The 26358-nt window shown below is 42.4% G+C and overlaps 1 protein-coding gene across 9 annotated transcripts in view; it reads right to left on the bottom strand.

The window, feature by feature from the left end:
• The window catches only part of LOC106570344 (triple functional domain protein), a 158419-nt gene that overhangs the window by 71692 nt on the left and 60369 nt on the right, over window positions 1–26358 (bottom strand). For 8 of the 9 annotated variants that reach the window (XM_045694817.2, XM_045694822.2, XM_045694818.2 and 5 more), the window contains exons 3-4: window positions 7030–7104; window positions 5206–5320 (exon numbers count right to left, since the gene is read on the bottom strand). In XM_045694817.2, the coding sequence (XP_045550773.1) occupies window positions 5206–5320; window positions 7030–7104 (190 nt within the window). Of the gene's footprint in view, window positions 1–535; window positions 4655–5205; window positions 5321–7029; window positions 7105–26358 lie in introns of those variants that run through there. The other variant, XM_045694825.2, reaches the window with a different exon arrangement.

Below are 26358 nucleotides of genomic sequence, written 5' to 3'. Positions count from 1 at the left end.
TCTCCTGCATGGCTAGTAATAAACACTGCATCTAGTTATCCCCCTCTCTCTTTCTCTATTCCCCCTCTTTCTCTTCTCTCATTCTCTATTCCCTTTCTCTCTCTCGTTTCCCTCTCTCTCTCTATTCCCCCTCTCCCTCTCTCACGGCTGACCTCAACACTCAGACCCAGAGAGTTTCATATCTCAGGAGAATACACAATTCCTCTCTACTTCACTCACTCTCTTTCTAGAGCTATCCTTTATCTCCCTTAATCCCTTATTCCTCTCAATTCCTTATTCTCTCCTAACACTAGCTTTCTGGATTCCTTCCCTTTCTATCCAGCCTTCCCTCCTCTCTGTCTAATGCCTGTCTGTCAGCAACTCTGACTCCCACTACACTGAGCAGAGAGAGAGAGAGAGGAGAGAGAGGGAAACACAAATAAGGTAACAGTGGGGAGCGAAATATCTACATTTTATCTACATAGAGAGAGTAGAAGAACTGTTAAAATAGAGTTTTTTTAATGAGGAGTGAGATACAATGTAGAGAGAGACGTACCTAGGAGAGAGCAGCGGTGTATAGACCTACTCATCCGCAGCTATCATCACAACTACTGAGCTGATCTAGCAACCGTACCGCCTCTGCGACACTCTGTTCTACTCAAACACACACACACACACACACTCCTCCCTCTCTGTTTTAATCCCTTGCTCTCTCCCGCTCCATGCTCCACTCTCTCTACCCTCCCTCACGCCCTCCTTTTCCTTCGAACTCTCCATCCCTCACTCCGTCCTTTTCCTTCGGACTCTCCATCTCTCTCTCCATCCCTCACTCCGTCCTTTTCCTTCGGACTCTCCATCTCTCTCTCCATCCCTCACTCCGTCCTTTTCCTTCGGACTCCCCATCTCTCTCTCCATCCCTCACTCCGTCCTTTTCCTTCGGACTCTCCATCTCTCTCTCCATCCCTCACTCCGTCCTTTTCCTTCGGACTCCCCATCTCTCTCTCCATCCCTCACTCCGTCCTTTTCCTTCGGACTCTCCATCTCTCTCTCCATCCCTCACTCCGTCCTTTTCCTTCGGACTCTCCATCTCTCTCTCCATCCCTCACTCCGTCCTTTTCCTTCGGACTCTCCATCTCTCTCTCCATCCCTCACTCTGTCCTTTTCCTTCGGACTCTCCATCTCTCTCTCCATCCCTCACTCCGTCCTTTTCCTTCGGACTCTCCATCTCTCTCTCCATCCCTCACTCCAACTCTCCATCTCCATCCATTGATCTCTCTCTCTATTAATTTCTCTCTCTCTCTCCATCCATTTGTCTCTCTCCCTCTCTCTCTATCCATTTGTCTCCCTCTCTACCCAATAGTCTCTCTCAATCCATTGGTCTCTCCATCCATTGGTCATTCTCTCAATTAATTTCTCTCTACCCATTTGTCTCTCTCCCTCTCTCTTTATCCATTTGTCTCTCTCTCAATCCAATGGTCTCTCTCTCCATCCATTTGTCTCTGTCCCTCTCTCTCTATCCATTTGTTTCCCTCTGCCCATTGGTCTCTCTCCATCCAATGGTCTCTCTCCATTAATTTGTCTCTCTCTCTATTAATTTGTCTCTCTCTATTAATTTGTCTCTCTATTAATTTGTCTCTCTCTCTATTAATTTGTCTCTCTCTATTAATTTGTCTCTCTCTCCATCCATTTGTCTCTCTCTCCATCCATTTGTCTCTCTCTATATTAATTTGCCTCTCTCTATATTAATTTGTCTCTCTCTCTATTAATTTGTCTCTCTCTCCATCCATTTGTTTCTCTCTCTATTAATTTGTCTCTCTCTCTATTAATTTGTCTCTCTCTCTATTAATTTGTCTCTCTCTCTATTAATTTGTCTCTCTCTCTATTAATTTGTCTCTCTCTATATTAATTTGTCTCTCTCTCCATCCATTTGTCTCTCTCCATCCATTTGTCTCTCTCTCTATTAATTTGTCTCTCTCTCTATTAATTTGTCTCTCTCTCTATTAATTTGTCTCTCTCTCTATTAATTTGTCTCTCTCTATATTAATTTGTCTCTCTCTCTATTAATTTGTCTCTCTCTATATTAATTTGTCTCTCCATCCATCCTCTCTCTCTCAATTAATTTGCCTCTCTCTAGCTTTCCATTTGTCTCTCACGCTCTATTCATTTATCTCTCTCTCCATCCATGTGTCTCTCTATTCATTTATCTCCCTCTCTATCCATGTGTCTCTCCCTCTCTATTCATTTGTCTCTCTCTCTATCCATCCATTTGTCTCTCTCTCTATCCATGTGTCTCTCCCTCTCTATTCATTTGTCTCTCTCTCTCTATCCATCCATTTGTCTCTCTCTCTCCATCCATGTCTAACGCTCTATATTTATTTGTCTCTCTCTACATTCATTTGTCTCTCTCTTTCTCTATCCATTTCTCTCTCTCCATTCATTTGTCTCTCCCTCTCAATTAATTTGCCTCTCTCTCTCCATCAATTTGTCTCACTCTCTATTCATTTTTTCTCTCTCTCCATCCATTTGTCTCTCTCTCCATACATTTGTCTCTCTCTCTATTCATCGGTCTCTCTCTCCATACATTTGTCTCTCTCTCTATTCATCGGTCTCTCTCTCCATCCAATTGTCTCTGTTAATTTGTCTCTCAATTAATTTGCCTCCCTCTCGCCATCCATTTGTCTCTCTCTCCCTTCATTTGTCTCTCTCTCTATTCATTTATCTCTCTATCTATCCATTTCTCTCTCTCCATCAATTTGTCTCTCTCTCTCTCTCTATTCATTTATCTCTCTCCATTCATTTGCCTCTCTCTCTCCATTCATTTGTCTCTCTATTTATTTGTGTCTCTCTCATCTATTTGTCTTTCCATCTATTTGTCTCTCTCTCCATCCATTTGTCTCTCTCCATCTAATTGTCTCTCTCCATCAATTTGTCTCACTCTCTACTCATTTGTCTCTCTCTATTCATTTATCTCTCCATCCATGTCTCTCTCTCTCCATTTGTCTCTGTCTATTCATCTGTCTCTCTGTCCATCCATTTCTCTCTCTCCATCCATTTGTCTCTCTCTATTCATTTGTCTCTCTCTATTCATTTGTCTCTCTGTCCATCCATTTGTCTCTCTCTATTCATTTGTCTCTCTCTATTCATTTGTCTCTCTGTCCATCCATTTGTCTCTCTCTCTATTCATTTGTCTCTCTTATTCATTTGTCTCTCTTATTCATTTGTCTCTCTTATTCATTTGTCTCTCTCTCCATCCATTTGTCTCTCTACTAATTTCTATCGCTCCATGCATTTGTCTCTCTCGCCCTCCATTTGTCTCTCTCTCAATTCATTTGTCTCTCTCTATCCATTTGTCTCCCTCTCAATCCATTTGTCTTTATATCTGTCCATTTGTCTCTCTCATCCATTTGTCTCCCTCTCAATTAATTTGTCTCTCTCTATCCATTTGTCTCTATATCTGTCCATTTGTCTCTCTCCATCAATTTGTCTCACTCTCTATTCATTTGTCTCTCTCTCCATCCATTTGTCTCCCTCTCAATTCATTTGTCTCTTTCTATCCATTTGTCTCTATATCTGTCCATTTGTCTCTCTCCATCCATTGGTCTCTCTCCATCCATTTGTCTCTCTCCATTCATTTGTCTCTCTCTCCATCCATTGGTCTCTCTCCATCCATTTGTCTCTCTCAATTCATTTGTCTCCCTCTCAATTCATTTGTCTCTTTCTATCCATTTGTCTCTATATCTGTCCATTTGTCTCTCTCCATCCATTGGTCTCTCTCCATCCATTTGTCTCTCTCCATTCATTTGTCTCTCTCTCCATCCATTGGTCTCTCTCCATCCATTTGTCTCTCTCATCCATTTGTCTCTCTCATCCATTTGTCTCCCTCTCAATTCATTTGTCTCTTTCTATCCATTTGTCTCTATATCTGTCCATTTGTCTCTCTCTCTATTCATTTCTCTCTCTCTCTATTCATTTCTCTCTCTCCATCCATTGGTCTCTCTCCATCCATTTGTCTCTCTCTATTCATTTATCTCTCCATCCATTTCTCTCTCTCTCCATTCATTTGCCTCTCTCTCTCCATCCATTTGTCTCTCTCTCCATTCATTTGTCTCTCTCTCGCTCTCTTCAGATCTCTCTCTCTCTATTAATTTGTCTCTCCATCCATTTGCCTCTCTCTCAATTAATTTCCTCTCTCTCTCTATCCATTTCTCTCTCTCTCTCTCTATTAATTTGTCTCTCTCCATCCATTTCTCTCTCTATTTATTTGTGTCTCTCTCTCATCCATTTGTCTCTCTCTCCTCATTTGTCTCTCCATCCATTTGTCTCTCTCTCCTCATTTGTCTCTCTATTCATGTCTCTCTCTATTCTTTTCTCTCTCTCTATCCATCCACTTGTCTCTCTCTATCTATGTGTCTCTCTCTCTATTCATTTGTCTCTCTCCATACGTCTCTCTCCCTCTCTATCCATTCGTCTCTCTATTCATTCGTCTCCTTCTCCATCCATTTCTCTCTCTCGCCATCCATTTCTCTCTCGCCATCCATTTGTCTCTCTCTCTCAATTCATTTGTCTCTCTCTCTCAATCCGTCCGTCCGTCCCTCTCTCCCTCCAACCGTCCGTCCCTCCTTCTCCGTCCCTCCGTCCGCTCCTCCCTCCCCGTCCCCCTCTCCGTCCGTCCCTCCCTCCCTCTCTCCGTCCGTCCCTCTCTCCGTCCGTCCGTCCGTCCTTCTCTCCGTCCGTCCGTCCGTCTCTCCGTCCGTCCGTCCCTCTCTCCGTCCCTCTCTCCGTCCTTCTGTCCGTCCCTCTCTCCAGCCATTCGTCCGTCCCTCTCTCCAGCCATTCGTCCGTCCCTCTCTCCATTCGTCCGTCCCTCTATCCATTCGTCCGTCCCTCTATCCATTCGTCCGTCCCTCTATCCATTCGTCCGTCCCTCTATCCATTCGTCCGTCCCTCTATCCATTCGTCCGTCCCTCTATCCATTCGTCCATCCCTCTATCCATTCGTCTCTCTCTAGTGACAGTGTGGAGGAAGGGTTCTTGGCAACACAGGAGCTGCGACAGGTATTCTGGCCCACATATCTCTCTCCGTTTTCATCCCTCCCTCCCTCCCCCTCTCTCTCTCTCTCTCTCATGGTTGGTTAAAGATCTGAATCCAAGAGACTAAAACAACCATAGAAATACACACACAATATGTACACATGCAGATACTGTACACACAAACACAAACACGTACTTGGGGATGCCAGCAAGGTATGCTATGAGACTTCTGAGGTCGTCAGCTCGTATTCTGTCGTGGTTACTGCGTGAAGGAAACGTTAACACTGGACCACCGCGTCTGTCTCTGCCCCCTGGAACACACAGACACACAAACAGTCAGCTTAGAGAGTGAACACACACACACACAGGATAAAACAGTCAGCTTAGAGAGTGAACACACACAGGATAAAACAGTCAGCTTAGAGAGTGAACACACACAGGATAAAACAGTCAGCTTAGAGAGTGAACACACACAGGATAAAACAGTCAGCTTAGAGAGTGAACACACACACACACACACACACACATACACACACACAGGATAAAACAGTCAGCTTAGAGAGTGAACACACACACACACACACACACAGGATAAAACAGTCAGCTTAGAGAGTGAACACACACACACACACACACACACAGGATAAAACAGTCATCTTAGAGAGTGAACACACACACGATAAAACAGTCAGCTTAGAGAGTGAACACACACAGGATAAAACAGTCATCTTAGAGAGTGAACACACACACACACCTCTGCCTCCTGGTGGAGAAACACATGAGAGTTGATATATTCCCATGAGTATGATCGTGGCCACATGATAGTATAATCTCAGTAACAGGTACTCAGAATGGCAGGGAAAATATTATTGTATAAGGAAGACTATATAGAAAGCAATAGGCCTATACAGAAATATAAGTAATTGTATAGAAATCCAACAGTAATTGCTTTGACATGTTAATGTGTGTTAGGTAGACCTAGTAGCAGCTGGAGAAACAGATCTATCCCTCAACATTTCTTCAAAATTCAATACATTCCTCTTTCCTTCCTACACCACCCTCTTCCTCTTTTTTCCCCTCCCTCCCTCCTTTCAAAATAAATGACTTTACCAACATGCATTATGGGAAATGGTTATGACAGACAGTAACTCATCGCTATAACAACCACTCTCTTCCTCTCTCTATTCTGTTCATTATGGTCCATCTGTCAGTGACCTTGGCTACACACAAGAGGAAAATGGAGTCAGACAAGTGGAATGACACACACACACACACACACACACACACACACACACACACACACAACATCATTTTCAACACTACAACAGTTGAGAACTTGCAGATGAGGGGTCAAAGGTCAACTGACCTCTCAGTAGCCACGGGTCACAGCTAAAAACTCTCACACTCAGAATGCATGTGTGTGTGTAGTGCCACGCCTGGTAGAGGTCAGTGTGTGTAGCTCCACGCCTGGTAGAGGTCAGTGTGTGTAGCTCCACGCCTGGTAGAGGTCAGTGTGTGTAGCTCCACGCCTGGTAGAGGTCAGTGTGTGTAGCTCCACGCCTGGTAGAGGTCAGTGTGTGTAGCTCCACGCCTGGTAGAGGTCAGTGTGTGTAGCTCCACGCCTGGTAGAGAGGTCAGTGTGTGTAGCTCCACGCCTGGTAGAGGTCAGTGTGTGTAGCTCCACGCCTGGTAGAGAGGTCAGTGTGTGTAGCTCCACGCCTGGTAGAGGTCAGTGTGTGTAGCTCCACGCCTGGTAGAGGTCAGTGTGTGTAGCTCCACGCCTGGTAGAGGTCAGTGTGTGTAGCTCCACGCCTGGTAGAGGTCAGTGTGTGTAGCTCCACGCCTGGTAGAGGTCAGTGTGTGTAGCTCCACGCCTGGTAGAGGTCAGTGTGTGTAGCTCCACGCCTGGTAGAGGTCAGTGTGTGTAGCTCCACGCCTGGTAGAGGTCAGTGTGTGTAGCTCCAATTAGCAAATGTGTCATGCTTTGTTTATGAAGAAACCAGGATTATCTCTCACACACCTGATAAGAAGGCAACTTTTTCCTTTAGAATAGGCAACACCTCCATCGCTCTCATGTCTTCATTTTTACGAAAACCTGGAGAGAGGGAAAGACAGAAGTGTTAAGATTTTTTACAGAAACTCCCAATGTTCAAATGTTCTCCTCTTCCATTGAAAGGTTTCAGGAAAAGTAGGCCTAGTTTTATCCAATCCAATTGTTTATCTACAATTCAAATTTCTGACTTCGTATTTCTTCCTTGAGTATGGGAAACAGGAGGTTGATGTTTTCAGCATCACTGTCAAAGAAAGAATGTTTTCAGAATGGGAAACATGATATTGATTGTGTCTGGCTGGAGTAACTGTTGAAGAGTGGTGGAGAGAATAGGTTCATTTTGGGCTCAGTTGATGTGGGGAAAACCCCTGCCACTGAAGAAGCCATCTGACTGACAGAGAGATGTTTCCACTGACTCCTACAAACTGGCTATGAACCCTAGTTTAATGACACAAGAACACACACACACACACAAGAACACACACACACACACACACACACACACACACACACACACACACACACACACGGAATAAGTGAGGCTGTGGTTTCAGAAGTAGGAACTTACACCTGCTTAAGAGTTAAAAAGGGAAGGTTGGTCAAAGAGCTGTTGTATTAGTGTCTTACCCAGAGAGAGAAACGAGGAGAAAAAGGTATCGTTTATTTCCTGGTTAAGTGTTGACAAAAATGAGACCACTACCTGTCCTTCACTAAACAGAGAAAAACCTACCTACCTACACCCAAAACCAGCACAACACAGTAGCAGCAAGACATAAATAGCTCATTATTTGATATTGGGATAAAGAGCCCCTGCTGGCCAATTCATCTCTATCCCTTTGTCTCTACTATTTTCTCTCTATCCCCTCTTTCCCTCTCTTCAATCTCTCCATATCCTGCAGGAGTTGGGCTTGGACTATATTTTTTATGCCACCACAGCCCTTCTACCCTCTCTCTACCACTCTCTTTCCCTCCCTTCTTCCCTCACTCTCTCCCTGCAGACTCATACACTTATGTGCTTAGAGTTATCCAGGACAACACAGCCATTACAGAGAGAGAGAGGGCTACAGCCAGAGGATCTACACCCAGGCCGCAGACCAAACAAACCCTGGCCACACCCTATATAGGCCCCCGCAGATCAAGCCCCCCACCCCTGCAGCAAGGACCTCAACATGACAGCCACACGTATGCCCAGGTCGTGAGCAGAGCAACAGGCCCCACCCCCACTAATGCACCCACCCAAGCCGCATCCATCGATCTAAGAGGCATTCACCAGACGCTCAGCATGCACTGCTCACACCTAATGGTCCGAGCCTAAACCACAAGAATAACACCGGACACTATGGAACACAAATCCTTTACTATCTCTTCCTGAAATATACAAGGTCATTTGCCTTTGACCTAAAGAGCAGGAACCCAGACTTCAAAGAAACTGGAAATACAGACATTCTCATCCTAGAAGAAACATAGTATAGAGGAGACAGACCCACTGGTTGCCCTTTAGGTTACAGAGAGCTGGTAATCCCATCCACCAAACTACCAGGACAAAAACAGGGAAAAGACTCAGGGGGTATGCTAATTTGGTATAGAGCAGACCAAACCCACTCTATTAAAATTCATCAAAACAGGAGCATTTTAGATAGAAATAAATAAGGAAATGATCTCAACAGAGAAAAATGTCCACGTGTGCTACCTACAGTACCTTCCGAAACTATTCAGACCCCTTGACGTTTTCCACATTTTGTTACAGCCTTCTTCTAAAATTGATGAACTTGTTTTTTCCCCCTCATCAATCTACACACAATACCCCATAATGACAAAGCAAAATCAGGTTTTTAGAAATTGGATGGGGAATGTCGCTGCACAGCTATTTTGAGGTCTCTCCAGAGATGTTAGATCGGGTTCAAGTCCGGGCTCTGGCTGGGCCACTCAAGGACATTCAGAGACTTGTCCTGAAGCCACTCCTGCGTTGTCTTGGCTGTGTGCTTAGGGTCGTTGTCCTGTTGGAAGGGGAACCTTCGCCCCAGTCTGAGGTTCTGAGTCTGAGGTCCTGAGCGCTAGTCTCCCAGTCCCTGCCACTGAAAACCCCACAGCATGATGCTGCCACCACCATGCTTCACCATAAGGATGGCGCAAGGTTTCCTCCAGACGTGATGCTTGGCATTCAGGCCAAAGAGTTCCATCTTGGTTTCATCAGACCAGCGAATCTTGTTTCTTATGGTCAGAGTCTTTAGGTGCCTTTTGGCAAACTCCAAGCGGGCTATCATGTGCCTTTTACTGAGGAGTGGCTTTCGTCTGGCCACTCTACCATATAGGCCTGATCGGTGGAGTGCTGGAAGTTTCTCCCATCTCCACAGTGGAATTCTAGAGCTCTGTCCTAGATATTCTCCCAAGATTCCTCAGTTTGGCTGGGCGGCCAGCTCTAGGAAGAGTTTTGGTGGTTCCAACTTCTTCCATTTAAGAATGGAGGCCACAGTGTTCTTGGGGACCTTCAATGCTGCAGACATTTTTTGATACCCTTCCCCAGATCTGTGCCTCGACACAATCCTGTCTTGGAGCTCTACAGACAATTCCTTCCACCTCATGGCTTGGTTTTTGCTCTGACATGCACTGTCAACTCTGGGACTTTATATAGACAGGTGTGTTCCTTTCCAAATCATGTCCAGTCAATTCAATTTACCACAGGTGAACTCCAATTAAGTTGTATAAACATCTAAAGGATGATCAATGGAAACAAGATGCACCTGAGCTCAATTTCGAGTATCATAGCAAAGGGTCTGAATACTTATGTAAATACATATTTTTTTATACATTTGCAAAATTTCTAAATTTCTAAAAACCTTTTGTCATTATGAGGTATTGTGTAGATTGCTGAAGATTTTTATTTTTATTTAATCCCTTTTAAAATTAGGCTGTAACATAACAAAATGTGGAAAAAGTCAAGAGGTCCGAATACTTTCCGAAGGCACTGTACATTCCCCCCAATAGAATCCCCATACTTTAACAATGACAGCTTCTCCATATACTAGTCTGTGGCGACCTAAACGCCATAACTGGACAATAACCAGACACTTTTAGCACACAAGGGGGCAAACATCTACCTGAAGGTGACAGCATTCCCTCCGCAATTTGCCCCCCAGACACAAATACTACAAAACAACCAACAAAAACAGGTCACAACTCCTGCAGCTCTGTCACACGCTGGGTCTGTACGTAGTCAACGGTAGGGTTCGAGGGGACTCCTATGGTAGGTACACCTACAGCTCATCTCTTGGCAGTAGTACTGTAGATTACTTTATCATTGACCTCAACCCAGGGAGGGAGTGTTCACAGTCAGCCCACTGACACACCTATCAGATCACAGCAAAATCATAGTTTACCTGAACAGTGCAATATTGAATCATGAGACGTCAAAGATGAACAAACTGCATACTACTATAGATGGAAGGAAAGTAGTGTAGAAATCTACCAAAAAACAATTGGGCAAAAACAAATTCAAAAACAGCTTCCCTATCATTTTTTTTTTTAAAGCAGACAACATAAGAAAATTAACAACAATGTCAAATGGTTTGATGAAGAATGCAAAAATCTAAGAAAGAAATTGAGAAACCTATCCAACCACAAACACAGAGACCAAGAAAACCTGAGCCTATGCCTTCACTATGGTGAAACAAACAGCACAGAAACCAGTCAGAAACCAGCTCAATGTAGAATCCAGAGAATGTAACCACTTCTGGGAAGATTGGAACACACTAAACCAACAACACAAAGAGCTATCTATACAAAACAGAGATGAATGGATAAACCACTTTTCCAATCTTTTGGCTCTATAAAAAAGAACAAACAGCAAAAACATAATCATGATCAATGACAAATCTTAGAATCAGCTTTTATTAAAGACTACCAGAACCCGCTGGATTCTCCAATTACATTGAATGAACTACAGGACAAAATACAAACCATCCAACCCAAAAAGGCCTGTGGTGTTGATGGTATCCTAAATTAAATGACAAAATATACAGACCACAAATTCCAAATGACTATACTTAAACTCTTTAACATCATCCTCAGCTCTGGCATCTTCCCCAATATTTCGAGCCAAGGACTGATCACCCCAATCTACAAAAGTGGAGAGAAATTTGACCCCATTAACTACTGTGGGATCTACATTTTCAGCATCCTACGGTTGTAAGGTCTACGGTCAACTCACTAACCAAGAATTAAAAAAATTGGACTACACCAAATTGAGACTGCATGCAGAATTCTGCAAAAACATCCTCCGTGTGCAACATAAAACACCAAATAATGCATGCAGAGCAGAATTAAAGCCAATTTATGCTTAATCTGAAAATGTGGTTGGAAGCTCCCTATGGAGGGTGTGATGCAATTGCGGAGCCTCCGTACCGCATCGTCGTGTGTCTCCCAAATTGTGTAACAATGCAGAGGGCTCCGTATTGCTCCGCATCGACATGATTGGTTGACAGTAGGTGGTGGTGGGGGGGGCCTTGACAACTGCCTTGACAACTTCCTTCACAAGAGCTCTGCGCTGATCCGCGAAGCGCAAAAAGTATGAATGCCCTGAGGCCGTATCACAGTAAATGCTGCACGGCCAATGCAGACGTCGGATTGACCATGCAGCCCCTTTTAGGACGATACAATCCAGAAAAGACCTGTTAAAATCTAAAACCACCTAAAAGGAAGAGATTCCCAAAACTTCCATAACAAAGCCATCACCTACAGACAAGGGCACTGTTAAGGGGTGGAAAACATGAATGATTCATGGGGCCCTAGCCTGGTAGGGGCCCCTAAGTGTTTAGAAAACTATTTGGTTTACCATTTTAAAAATATGTTAGACAAAAATAAATCTGGGATAAATTAAAACGTATAACCATAATCAGATCACGCATCTCTAACCAACTATCCCGTTTGTACCCCTTTAACGGGCGTCGTAAGAAGTGGACCAAAATGCAGCGGGTATATTGATCATCTTCTTTATTTTATAAAGAAAAAAAAACTTAAGCTAAACAAATGACGAAAACAGTCCAGTAAGGTGCACAGACTATACCGGAAACAACCACCCACAAACACAAGTGAAAACAAACACAACTAAAGATGGCCTCCAATTAGAGACAACAACAACCAGCTGTCTCTAATTGGAGGTCATTGACAAAACTAACAGAAATAGAAAAATTAGATAAACACATAGAAATAGAAAATGTAGAACATAAACCAAAAAACCCGAACCACACAAAAACACCCCCTGCCACGCCCTGACCAAACTACAATAACAAATAACGCCTTTTACTGGTCAGGACGTGACAACCCCCCCCCCAGAATGCACATGGTTTGGTCCATTGTCCACGAGGAGAAAAAAAAAATACAGCTGATCTGACGGTTCACGAGAGATAACCACTATGCCCCCCTCAAAAAAGAAATTGAGTTTCCAGAAAAGGAAAGAAACAGAGACAGATAAAGCAAAATTCAGGAAAAAAAATGACTCACAACGTTTTTTTCCCAGAAAGAAAAACAAGGAGATGGATTTGAGTGGTAAGTCAGTGCAGACGGCCTGCCGAACTGAGTAGCCTAGCTAGCTAATATAGCTAGCTTGATAGCTTGCTAGCTACAGGTAGCCGCCTACCGTGGACTCACTACCAGCTATGGCTAGCTAATTAGCTATTATTTCGATATTATTATAACTGTATTCCCCAATATTTGCGTGATATTTGTTAGCTAGCTAGACTAAAATCAAAACCTAACATGTAGCCTACCTATACATACTGTAGATGCTACCACTACTACTGCTGTAGACAGATCCCAACGTGTGTCTACTACATGAAGCTGAAACAGCGGACCTTGGAGGTGAGGCAGTTGTTTTGTAGCAGCATAACTAGACCATTTTTACATTGTAAAGTTCGGCACATGATGACTTAGACACACTTAAATACGTATTCTATTTGATATGTATAATGTTAAAAGGTTTTTCTATCAGTGGTAGATTTTTAGTATGGTAACCTTTGTAGGAGCGAACATTAAACCTAAAATTCCCTTTGTTTACTCACTTCCTAGTGCCTAGAGAGCCCCAGGTAGGCAGAATCTCAGAAGAAAGATGTCAGACAGACTCTGATGCAGAGGAGAGCAGGGAGGAGGAAGAGGAGTTAAAGAGCAGCAGCAGTGCCAGTGAAGGACTGACAGAAGAGATTGAACAAGCAAGTAATAAGGGAAAGGAAGAGTGGACAGATTCTAAGTGAGGAAGATGAGGTTTTAGATGATCCAGCACTGTGGCCAGAGAAAGTACAAGACCATGAAAGAGAAGCTATTGTTCGCAGACTAACCAACAGGTGTGGTGAGGAGACAGAACTGTCTAAAAGCATGCCCCCAGACTCAGAAGGCAAGCCATTCCCCAACTATTTACAGTACTACAATAAGTCAGCAAACGGAAGAGAAAAGGTGCAGAGAGACTGGCTTATTTATAGTAAGAGTGTAAAGGCATTCTATTGCATTCCATGTGTTCTTTTTTCTCATGAGCAAAGTAAACCATCACCCAGTTCTCTGGGATGGCTATAAGGATGGCTATAAGGATGGATATAAGGATGGCTATAAGGATGGCTATAAGAATGGATATAAGGATGGCTTTTAGCTGGATATAAGGATGACTATAAACTGGATATAAGGATGGCTATAAGCTGGATATAAGGATGGCTATAAGCTGGATATAAGGATGGCTATTAGCTGGATATAAGGATGGCTATTAGCTGGATATAAGGATGGCTATTAACTGGATATAAGAATGGCTATAAGCTGGATATAAGGATGGCTATTAGCTGGATATAAGGATGGCTATAAACTGGATATAAGGATGGCTATAAGCTGGATATAAGGATGGCTATAAGCTGGATATAAGGATGGCTATAATCTGGATATAAGCATGGCTATAAGCTGGATATAAGGATGGCTATAAACTGGATATAAGGATGGCTATAAGGATGGATATAAGGATGGCTATAAACTGGATATAAGGATGGCTATAAGGATGGATATAAGGATGGCTGTAAGGATGATATAAGGATGGCTGTAAGGATGGATATAAGGATGGCTGTAAGGATGATATAAGGATGTCTATAAGCTGGATATAAGGATGTCTATAAGCTGGATATAAGGATGTCTATAAGCTGGATATAAGGATGTCTATAAACTGGATATAAGGATGGATATAAGGATGGCTATAAGGATGGCTATAAGGATGGCTATAAGTTGGATATAAGGATGGCTATAAACTGGATATAAGGATGTCTATAAACTGGATATAAGCATGGCTATAAACTGGATATAAGGATGGCTATAAACTGGATATAAGGATGGCTATAAGCTGGATATAAGGATGTCTATAAGCTGGATATAAGGATGTCTATAAACTGGATATAAGGATGTCTATAAACTGGATATAAGGATGTCTATAAACTAGATATAAGGATGGCTATAAACTGGATATAAGGATGTCTATAAGCTGGATATAAGGATGTCTATAAGCTGGATATAAGGACGGCTATTAGCTGGATATAAGGATGTCTATAAACTGGATATAAGGATGTCTATAAACTGGATATAAGGATGTCTATAAACTAGATATAAGGATGGCTATAAACTGGATATAAGGATGGCTATAAGCTGGATATAAGGACGGCTATTAGCTGGATATAAGGATGTCTATAAACTAGATATAAGGATGGCTATAAGCTGGATATAAGGACGGCTATTAGCTGGATATAAGGACGGCTATTAGCTGGATATAAGGATGATATAAGGATGGATATAAGGATGATATAAGGATGGATATAAGGATGGCTATATGCTGGATATAAGGATGACTATAAAATGGATATAAGGATGGCTATAAGATGGATATAAGGATGGATATATGGATGGCTATAAGATGGATATAAGGATGGCTATAAGATGGATATAAGGATGGATATATGGATGGCTATAAGATGGATATAAGGATGGCTATAAGATGGATATAAGGATGGCTATAAGATGGATATAAGGATGGCTATAAGATGGATATAAGGATGACTATAAGATGGATATAAGGATGGCTATAAGATGGATATAAGGATGGCTATAAGATGGATATAAGGATGGCTATAAGATGGATATAAGGATGGCTATAAGATGGATATAAGGATGGCTATAAGATGGATATAAGGATGGCTATAAGCTGGATATAAGGATGATATAAGGATGATATAAGGATGGCTATAAGATGGATATAAGGATGGCTATAAGATGGATATAAGGATGGATATAAGGATGGATATAAGGATGGCTATAAGGATGGATATAAGGATGGCTATAAGATTGATATAAGGATGGATATAAGGATTACATTTACATTTAAGTCATTTAGCAGACGCTCTTATCCAGAGCGACTTACAAATTGGTGCATTCACCTTATAATATCCAGTGGAACAACCACTTTACAATAGTGCATCTAAATCTTTTAAGGGGGGGGTTAGAAGGATTACTTTATCCTATCCCAGGTATTCCTTAAAGAGGTGGGGTTTCAGGTGTCTCCGGAAGGTGGTGATTGACTCCGCTGTCCTTGCGTCGTGAGGGAGCTTGTTCCACCATTGGGGTGCCAGAGCAGCGAACAGTTTTGACTGGGCTGACGGGAACTGTGCTTCCTCAGAGGTAGGGAGGCGAGCAGGCCAGAGGTGGATGAACGGAGTGCCCTTGTTTGGGTGTAGGGCCTGATCAGAGCCTGAAGGTACGGAGGTGCCGTTCCCCTCACAGCTCCGTAGGCAAGCACCATGGTCTTGTAGCGGATGCGAGCTTCGACTGGAAGCCAGTGGAGAGAGCGGAGGAGCGGGGTGACGTGAGAGAACTTGGGAAGGTTGAACACCAGACGGGCTGCGGCGTTCTGGATGAGTTGTAGGGGTTTAATGGCACAGGCATTGAGCCCAGCCAACAGCGAGTTGCAATAAGGATGATATAAGGATGGCTATAAAATGGCTATAAGGATGGCTATAAGGATGGATATAAGGATGATATAAGGATGGCTATAAAATGGCTATAAGGATGGCTATAAGATGGATATAAGGATGGATATAAGGATGATATAAGGATGGCTATAAAATGGCTATAAGGATGGATATAAGGATGATATAAGGATGGCTATAAAATGGCTATAAGGATGGATATAAGGATGATATAAGGATGGCTATAAAATGGCTATAAGGATGGATATTATATATCATCTGTGAAATGGCGGAGAACGTATGACAAACTACCAGAGTATGAGGATGGTGTTTCACAAGAACTGTTACTGGAAATGGAAAAATCTGCAGCATACCGTAACAGCTACAGGTATAGACAGTCAGCTGCAGAAACAAATCCAGTCAGAAATGTATAAAAACAGAGCACTTGTAGAAAGGATTTTGGATGTGACACTGTGCTTAGCATCTAGGAATCTACCATTCTGGGGGAAATCACTCAGTCTTGATGATGTGCATAATGGACATTATCTAGGCTTACTGGAACTGTGGTCAAATTATGACCCGCTATTACACGAGCACTTACAGGAAGTCAGGGACATAAAGAAAGGAGCACAACTGACTCACTACCTCAGCCCTGAGAGACAAAACGACTTCGTAGGAATATGTGGTCAAAGGGTTTTGAAAACAATACTTTATGAAAGAGAAGATGCAATCTATTACTCGGTTATATGTGATGTAACTCCAGACATTTCCCATACTGAGCAAAATGTATTATTGGTTAGATATGTACACGAAGATAAAGTTCAGGGAACAGGTGAATGGGAAATAATTGAACGGTTTTTTTAATTTAAAGACTTTGCTAGAAAGTCTTATGCATAGGGAAGAAGAGGGTTAGCCTTGTTTATAAGAATTGGTAATAAATTATTTAATCTGAAACATGGATCATGGTAATTTCTTCATTAAAACTGACTAAAATACCATATATTAAAAAAATAAGTCACCAATTGCATAGTTATTTATAATAAAGCATCATACAAATCTCATGACACAGCAGCTTTTGTTCAAATTAGGAACCAAAAATGTTTGCAATACTGTTAATTTAGGCAAAGGATGAAGGTGGAAACTAGAATCTGTTCAATTGTAGTAGAGAGCAGCAGAAGCTTCTAGTTAGTACATTTAATAACACATATTGTTCCGTACGTTATTTTAATCTGAAACATTCTGATTTCTATGTTAGGGGCCCGGTAGGGTTTTTTTTCCCCCCCTCTGCCTACAGAGAGGTAAACCTAGAGAAGAGTTCACAAAACACAAACAGACCCCACAGAGCCCCAGTACAGCAACACCCAACCAAATCATGAGAAAACAAAGTGAATTAATTACTTGACACATTGGAAAGAACTAATAAAAAAAACAAAGCAATCTGGAATGCTATTTGACCATAAACAGAGAGTACACAGGGGCTGAATACCTGACCAAGGAAAGCTTTGTCTTTGTACAGACTCAGTGGCAGACATGGCTCTCAAGAGAAGACAGGCTATGTGCCCACTGCCCACAAAATGAGGTGGAAACTGAGCTGCACTTCCTAACCTCCTGCCAAATGTATGGCCATAATAGAGAGACATATTTTCCTCAGATTAAACAGACCCACAAAGAATTTGAAAACAAATACACATTTTGATAAATTCATATCTATTGGGTGAAATACCACAGTGTGCCATCACAGCAGCAAGATTTGTGACCTGTTGCCACAAGAGAAGGGCAACCAGTGAAGCACAAACACCATTGTAAATGCAAACTATATATTTATCTGTCTATTTATTTTCCCTTTCGTACTTCAACTATTTGCACATTGTTAATTAACATAACCAGTAATATAACATTTAAAGTGTTATGTTTACTGCTAATTTCTGATTGTTGATTTAATTTTTGTTGCATCTATTGCACTTTCTTTGGCAATGCAAACATGTTTCCCATGCCAATAAAGCCCTTTGAATTGGAGCGTGTGAGAGAGTGTGACATTACTCTCTTTCTGCAATGCTGCAGCGCCTCACAGAGGAGTAAGTGAGCACACACACTATACAAATACTTCTTTCTATCATGCTGCTATTCATGGGCCATACATTTAGAGCTTGGGGGAAAGTAGCACACACATTCACACACAGACAGACAGACATCTGGGGGCATGGCATGCCTCCCTTCCCAAAGGCATTGTGGGAGTATGTATTGATATAGTAATCCTCCAATATCTGAGGTGGATGACACAAAAATTATGATCTATAGTTTACTCTCATTTTCATCTTTCTCTCAACTTCCCAGAGGGGTACAATGAGATTATTTACATAAATACAAATTGTATTGCAAAGCCCACCCACCTAAGAGAGCGGAGGTGGTTTGCGCAATAGCCAAATACCTAGGTTTTATCTCAGTTGGTTACCATGGACTTGAATCAAATGTATTTATAAAGCCCTTTTTACATCAGCAGATGTCAAAGTGTTATACAGAAACCCAGCCTAAAAATCCAAACAGCAAGCAATGCAGATGTAGAAGCACGGTAGCTAGGAAAAACTCCCTAGAAAGGCAGGAATCTAGGGAGAAACCTAGAGAGGAACCAGGCTCTGAGGGGTGGCCAGTCCTCTTCTGGCTGTGCCGGGTGGAGAATGGTGATGGACGTTAAGGTTTGTCTTTACAGTAGATGAAAGTGTGTGTGTGTGTGTGTGTGTGTGTGTGTGTGGTGTGTGTGTGTAAGTGAGTAGTGGAAGCCTTGTAGTGCTCTGTGAATTCACTAAACTGATACTATAAAGCTTCTCATAGCAATAGCCCTCTTTATTCAATGATATAAACACACATCCATGTCAGATGGGAGAGTAGTGACCAGACAGGCTCCTAGTAGTCTGCCTGTAGGAAGCAGAAGTGTGTGTGTTCCTTGGCCCTGCTCTGTATTCCATAATAATTCCAGTGTTACTTCTAGTGTGTTATGACCTGAGCTCCTCCATATTCAGCTGCCCCTGTGGTGAGCTTCTGGAACACTTTCCACACTCCCACAGCCATACTCAGTCAGGGGGAGGGAGAGGGGTGAGAGTGTCTGTGCATGTGTGTGTGTCTGAATGTGTGTGACAGATTGGGTATATTATTAATCCCACTGTGCATTTTGAGGATTAGGAAATAAAACAGCTAATTGCTTTTTAAATACAGCTCTCACACTTATGGGAGCAGCTAGACAGGCCAGAATCCATAGAATTACAGCTGCAACTATACACACACAAATATCTGATACACACAAGGCCAAAAAGAAACATTTGAGAGAGAGAAAGAGAAATAGTGAGAGTTGAGGATTTATGAAAGCAGCTGAGAAGTGACAGCCAGGATGGACGAGCAACACAAAAAAAAAACAAGTGAACAAGAAAAAAAAAAGGAAGAAAGGAAAGTAAAAACCCTGCAATGCTGCTGCAGACGATGATGTCACCCTGACTCGACCACAGCAAAACGGACACTGGTGGAGGGATGGGCCACTTTCTGGTTTTTCTCTCTGCTCTCCCTCTCTTTCCCGCCCTCACTCTTCAAAAAAAGGTGTCTGTCTTCAACCATTACTATACCATTCAAACCAAAGAGGGGAGAGAGGAATAGTGCATCTAGATACTCTAAAGATACTTCCTCTCCTGATCAAAAGGCAGAATCTGAAATGGCCCTTATTTCCTTTGGTCAGAACACCACGTGGTACACCATAAAAAAGGAACCTGTTGCCATTTTAGATGATACACCCAAAACGTTTGGCATACCCGTCAGCTCGATGAGGGCGGAGCGTAAAGCCACACGTGAAAAGGGTCACCAGTGTGGACTTTATCCTCCAACACGTCTGTGTGTTTTATTCCCAGTTTTACAAAGTCTGTCACTCCAACCGGCCAGGCAGCATGTGGAACTAGCTCCTCTGCTAACACACCCCCAGCTAAGCTACATTACAATGCTAAACTACACCAAAACAGATGCTAATTACATTGTGAAAGACAAGAATTAGACCCATAATCCTATGCTATCAAAATTAAGCTAACCAAGGCTAAGAGATATTTTTGGGGCAAAAAAACAACAATTGCTTTTGAGGAGTGGTGCTAAGCTAGGCCAATGTATGCTAAACTAAGAAGCTAGCAGCCCCTCCTGTGTGAGCTGGTGTCCTGTGTCGGTTTAGGAGAGGAACAGGCTTCTACCCAAACTGCTCTTAATCTCATGTTTTAACTCCCTGTGTGTGTGTGTGTGTGTGTGTGTGTGTGTGTGTGTGTGTGTGTGTGTGTGTGTGTGTGTGTGTGTGTGTGTGTGTGTGTGTGTGTGTGTGTGTGTGTGTGTGTGTGGCTTAGAGAGAATTCAAATAAAAATGTTACTTGTCACATGCTTCATTAACAGGTGTAGACTAACAGTGAAATGCTTACTTATAGGCCCTTAAAAATGCAGAGAAAAAACTAGAAATAATTTAAAAGTAATAACACGTAATAATAAAAGTAATAAATAAAAATGAGTAACGATAACTTGGCTATACACTGTCTAAACAAAACATTAAGAACATCTGCTCTTTCCATGACAAGCTATGATTCCTTAGATGTCACTTGTTAAATCCATTTCAAATCGATGTAGATGAAGTGGAGGAGAAAGGTTAAAAAATATATTTTGAAGCCTTGAGACACAGATTGTATATTTCTGCCATTCAGTAGGGTCACAAAACCATGTAAATGCCTTTGAACAGAGTAGTAGGTACCAGGCGCACTGGGTAATGTCAAGAACTGCAGCACTACTGGGTTTTTCACGCTCAACAGTTTCCTGTGTGTATCAAGAATGGTCCACTACCCAAAGGACATCCAGTCAACTTCGCACAACTGTGGGAAGCATTGGAGTACATGGGCAGCATCCCTGTGGAACGCTTTCAAAACCTTTTATAGTGTCCATGACCTGACGAATTGAGGCTGTTCGGAAGGTGCCCCTAATGTTTTGTACAGTCAGTGTATATACAGGTACCAGTACCGAGTTGAGGTAGATATGTACACTATCGTTCTAAAGTTTGGGGTCACTTAGAAATGTCCTTGTTTTTGAAGGAAAAGCAAAAATAAAATGAAATTGATCAGAAATACAGTGTAGACATTGTTAATGTTGTAAATGACTATTGTAGCTGGAAACGGCAGATTTTTTTATGGGATATCTACATAGGCGTACAGAGGCCCATTATCAGCTACCATCACTCCTGTGTTCCAATGGCACGTTGTGTTAGCTAATCCAAGTTTATCATTTTAAAAAGGCTAATTGATCATTAGAAACCCCTATTGCAATTATGTTTGCAAAACGGTTGTCCTGATTAAAGAAGCAATAAAACTGGCCTTCTTTAGACTAGTTGAGTATCTGGAGCATCAGCGTTTGTGGGTTCGATTACAGGCTCAAAATGGCCAGAAACAAATAACTTTCTTCTGAAACTCGTCAGTCTATTCTTGTTCTGAGAAATTAAGGCTATTCCATGCGAGAAATTTCCAAGAAACTGAAGATCTCGTACAACGTTTTGTACTACTCCCTTCACAGAACAGCGCAAAACTGGCTCTAACCAGAATAGAGAGAAGTGGGAGGCCCCGGTGCACAACTGAGCAAAAGGACAAGTACATTAGACTGTCTAGTTTGAGAAACAGATGCCTCACAAGTCCTCAACTGGCAGCTTCATTCAATAGTACCCACAAAACACCAGTCTCAAAGTCAAAAGTGAAGAGGCAACTCCGGGATGCTGGCCTTCTAGGCAGAGATGCAAAGAAAAAGCCATATCTCAGACTGGCCAATAAAAATAAAATATTAAGATGGGCAAAAGAACACAGACACTGGACAGAGGAACTCTGCCTAGAAGGCCAGCATCCCAGAGTCACCTCTTCACTGTTGACGTTGAGACTGGTGTTGCACCAGTCTTTTCTCCTTTGTTTGGCCATAATGCCCCGTAAAAAAAATCAATGCCTTTTGCGGCCAGTGGCTGTTGTGCCCTTGGGCTGAATATAATAATTATAACTTCTCACAGGCTACAAGTGAAGACAGACACATCGGGGACGCCACTGCGTGCGTCCTTATCCAATTTCGAGGTGCATTTTGAAAGAACTGTCCACATTTACTTTTTGTCAGCCAACAAGATTAGTAGGTCTAACAAACAGCAAAAGCACTAGCCAATGTCAATCTACTATCCCCCATAGTACAAAAGTTGACCTATTCTATTCTGTGCAATAAATACATATTACAAACATAGTCTGGGACAGTTTTGGGATGCGATAGATCCCAAATTAATACAACTACTGTTTTAAGCAATGAGCCTGACGCAAAAGATGAGAACATTCATCTGCTTTAAGCACCAGCTGTCAGAGCAGCTCACAGATCACTGCACCTGTACATAGCCCATCTGTAAACAGCCCATCTATCTACCTACCTCACCCCCATACTGTATTTATTTATCTATCGTGCTCCTTTGCACCCCGGTATCTCTACTTGCACATTCATCTTCTGCACATCTACCATTCCAGTGTTTAATTGCTATATTGTAATTACTTCGCCACCATGGCCTATTTATTGCCTTAACTTACCTCATTTGCACTCACTGTATATAGACTTTTTGTTTTCTTTTGTTCTACTATATTATTGACTGTATGTTTTGTTTATTCCATTTGTAACTCTGTGTTGTTGTATGTGTCGAATTGCTATGCTTTATCTTGGCCAGGTCGCAGTTGCAAATGAGAACTTGTTCTCAACTAGCCTACCTGGTTAAATAAAGGTGAAATAGAAATCGTAAAATGTTGATAATGGCCTAGTAGTTTTCTTCCCATTATAAGTGCAGCAATAAGCACACGGCAGTAAGTGTGAATGTTCCATTAGCAGAAAACACCATTCTCAAAAGGGACCCCAAATGGGATTATGCATGTAATGCTTTTATTATAAAATGTCGATTGTTCTGGTGAAACTACATATGTATGCCAGTTAGGCTCTACACCCGTTTTAAAGCGGATTAATGTGATTCATTTTAAGAAGTTATTTGGCCACTTTAGTTGCGACACAAACCTTATCAAAATATATAGGCCTATCGACTAGGCTACATGAGGTGTGCTACTGTGATTTGAAAATGTCGCAACCAAAAAAAAAAGCATGCAGTGTTTCTTGCCTTAAACTGGGCATCATTCACAAGTGAAAATGTATCATTCACAAGTGACAGGCTAATATTGTCACCCATCAAAATATTCTTGATTGAATATTGTATTTTCATATACTAAATAATATTTGTGAAATGCGTTTTGATTTAGAATGGACCAGTACATGTCATCTATGCACTTAAATAGCTTGGAGAAGCCTAATTACCGTGACTAAACGGTCACGTGGAATTTGACTACCGTCATGACTCGTGACCGCTGGTGTAGTGGTAATACGGTCACCGTAACAGCCCTAGTGTGGACCGTGATAGATCTTTAGTGATTTGGACACTGAGCAACTTGAAGGTCTCGACCCAATACACTACAGCCCTGTCGATGAGAATGGGGGTATGCTTGGCCCTTACTCTTATGTTACTGACTTGTTGCACCCTCGACAACTACTATGATTATTATTATTTGACCATGCTGGTCATTTATGAACATTTGAACATCTAGGCCATGTGCTGTTATAATCTCCACCCGGCACAGCCAGAAGAGGACTGGCCACCCCTCATAGCCTGGTTCCTCTCTAGGTTTCTTCCTAGGTTTTGGCCTTTCTAGGGAGTTTTTCCTAGCCACAGTGCTTCTACACCTGCATTGCTTGCTGTTTGGGGTTTTAGGCTGAGTTTCTGTACAGCACTTTGAGATATCAGCTGATGTAAGAAGGGCTATATAAATAAATTTGATTTTGAAATAGCGAATGGAGGACGGTTTTCCCATGGTTCATTTTCAGGTAGGCTATACTCATGTTGTAAAGACAAGCAATGTGCTTAATATAAAATATAGTTGGCCTAGCCTATAGAAAGCTGATGGGATCCTCCTCTTTTTAATAGAGGCCATCACTCTGTTTTCTCACACAATTGCATAGCCTATAGAAATGTTGCGCAACATGAGCTCATGGGCTCTCATGAAGTGTTAGATTTTCGATTACATTTGCATTGATGTCAGGGTGATTAGAGGGACAATAGAGGGCTGAGTACCAGGCAGTTAGTAAGTTTGGTAGGCTGCTAATGACCATTAGCAGAATCAGAGCTTGGAGAAGCCTAATTACCGTGACTAAACGGTCACGTGGAATTTGACTACCGTCATGACTCGTGACCGCTGGTGTATTGGTAATACGGTCACCGTAACAGCCCTAGTGTGGACCGTGATAGATCTTTAGTGATGTGGACACCAAGCAACTTGAAGGTCTCGACCCGATACACTACAGCCCTGTCGATGCGAATTGGGGTATGCTTGGCCCCCTTTTTCCTGTAGTCCACGATCAGCACCTTTGTCTTGCTGACATTGAGGCAGAGATTGTAGTCCTGGCACCACACTGCCAGTTCTCTGACCTCCTCCCTATTGGCTGTCTAATCCTTGTTGATGATCAGGCCTACCACCGCCGTGTCGTCAGCAAATGTAATGGTGTAGGGAGACGTGCACGGCCACGCAGTAGTGGGCGAACTGGGAGTACAGGAAGGGACTAAGCACGCGCTCCTGAGGGGCCGCCCATGTTGAGGGTCAGCATGGCGGATGTGTTGTTGCCTACCCTCACCACCTGGAGGCAGCATGTCAGGAAGTTCAGGATCCAGTTGAAGATTGAAGTGTTCAGTGCCAGGGTTCTTAGCTTAGTGATGAGCTTGGAGGGCACTATAGTGTTGAACTCTGAGCTGTAGTCAATGAACAGCATTTTCACATTGATGTTCCTCTTGTCCAGGTGGGAAAGGGCAGCGTGGAGTGCAATAGAGATTGCATCATCTGTGGATTTGTTTGGGCGTTATGTGAATTGGAGTGGGCCCAGAGTGTCTGAGATGATGGTGTTGATGTGAGCCATGACCAGCCTTTCAAAGCACTTCATGGCTACAGACGTGAGTGCTACTGAGCGATAGTCATTTAGACGGGCTACTTTCCCGTTCTTGGACTTAGGGACTACGGTGGTCTGCTTGAAGCATGTAGGTTTTACAGACTGGGTCAGGGAGAGGTTGAAAATCCCAGTGAAGACACTTGGCCAGCTGGTCAGCGCATGCGTCCTGGTAATCTGCCTTTTGAATGTTAACCTGTTTAACCTGTTAACCTGTTATGGCTAGGGGGCAGTATTTTCACGTCCGGATAAAAAACATACCCGATTTAATCTGATTATTACTCCTGCCCAGAAACTAGAATATCATATAATTATTAGCTTTGGATAGAAAACACTCCAAAGTTTCTAAAACTGTTTGAATGGTGTCTGTGAGTATAACAGAACTCATTTGGCAGGCCAAAACCTGAGAAGATTCCATGCAGGAAGTGCCCTGTCTGACAATTTCTTGGCCTTCTTGATTATCTCTATCCATTACACGGGATCTCTGCTGTTACGTGACACTTCCTACGGCTCCCATGGGCTCTCAGAAGGCGGCAAAAAGCTGAATCGTGGCTTTGCAGGCTCTGGCTGAAAAAAAGTAGCGCATTTGGATAGTGGCTGGTCACAGTACTGTGAGACTCAGGCGCTTGCCCGAGTCGACCCCATGCTTTGTTTTCTTTCGTCTGTTTACCTAAACGCAGATTCCCGGTCGGAATATTATCGCTTTTTTACGAGAAAAATTGCATAAAAATTGATTTTAAACAGCGGTTGACATGCTTCGAAGTACGGTAATGGAATATTTAGAAATCTTTTGTCACGAAATGCGCCATGCTCGTGACCCTTATTTACACTTCGGATAGTGTCTTGAACGCACGAACAAAACGCCGTTATTTGGATATAACAATGGAATATTTTGAACCAAACCAACATTTGTCATTGAAGTAGCAGTCCTGGGAGTGCATTCTGACGAAGAACACCAAAGGTAATCAAACTTTTGTAATAGTAAATCGGAGTTTGGTGAGGGCTAAACTTGGTGGGTGTCTAAATAGCTAGCCGTGATGGCTGGGCTATCTACTCAGAATCTTGTAGAATGTGCTTTCACCGAAAAGCTATTTTAAAATCGGACACCTCGATTGCACAAAGGAGTTCTGTATCTATAATTCTTAAAATAATTGTTATGTTTTTTGTGAACGTTTATCGTGAGTAATTTAGTAAATTCACCGGAGGTTTGTGGGGGGTATGCTAGTTCTGAACGTCACATGCTAATGTAAAAAGCTGTTTTTTGATATAAATATGAACTTGATTG

The sequence above is a fragment of the Salmo salar genome, chromosome 14 (genome assembly GCF_965601325.2).
Source record: "Salmo salar chromosome 14, fSalSal1, whole genome shotgun sequence".
Taxonomy (NCBI): Eukaryota; Metazoa; Chordata; class Actinopteri; order Salmoniformes; family Salmonidae; genus Salmo; species Salmo salar.
Note: the sequence above shows the minus strand (reverse complement) of the source record. Positions and strands in the feature narration are given on the sequence as shown.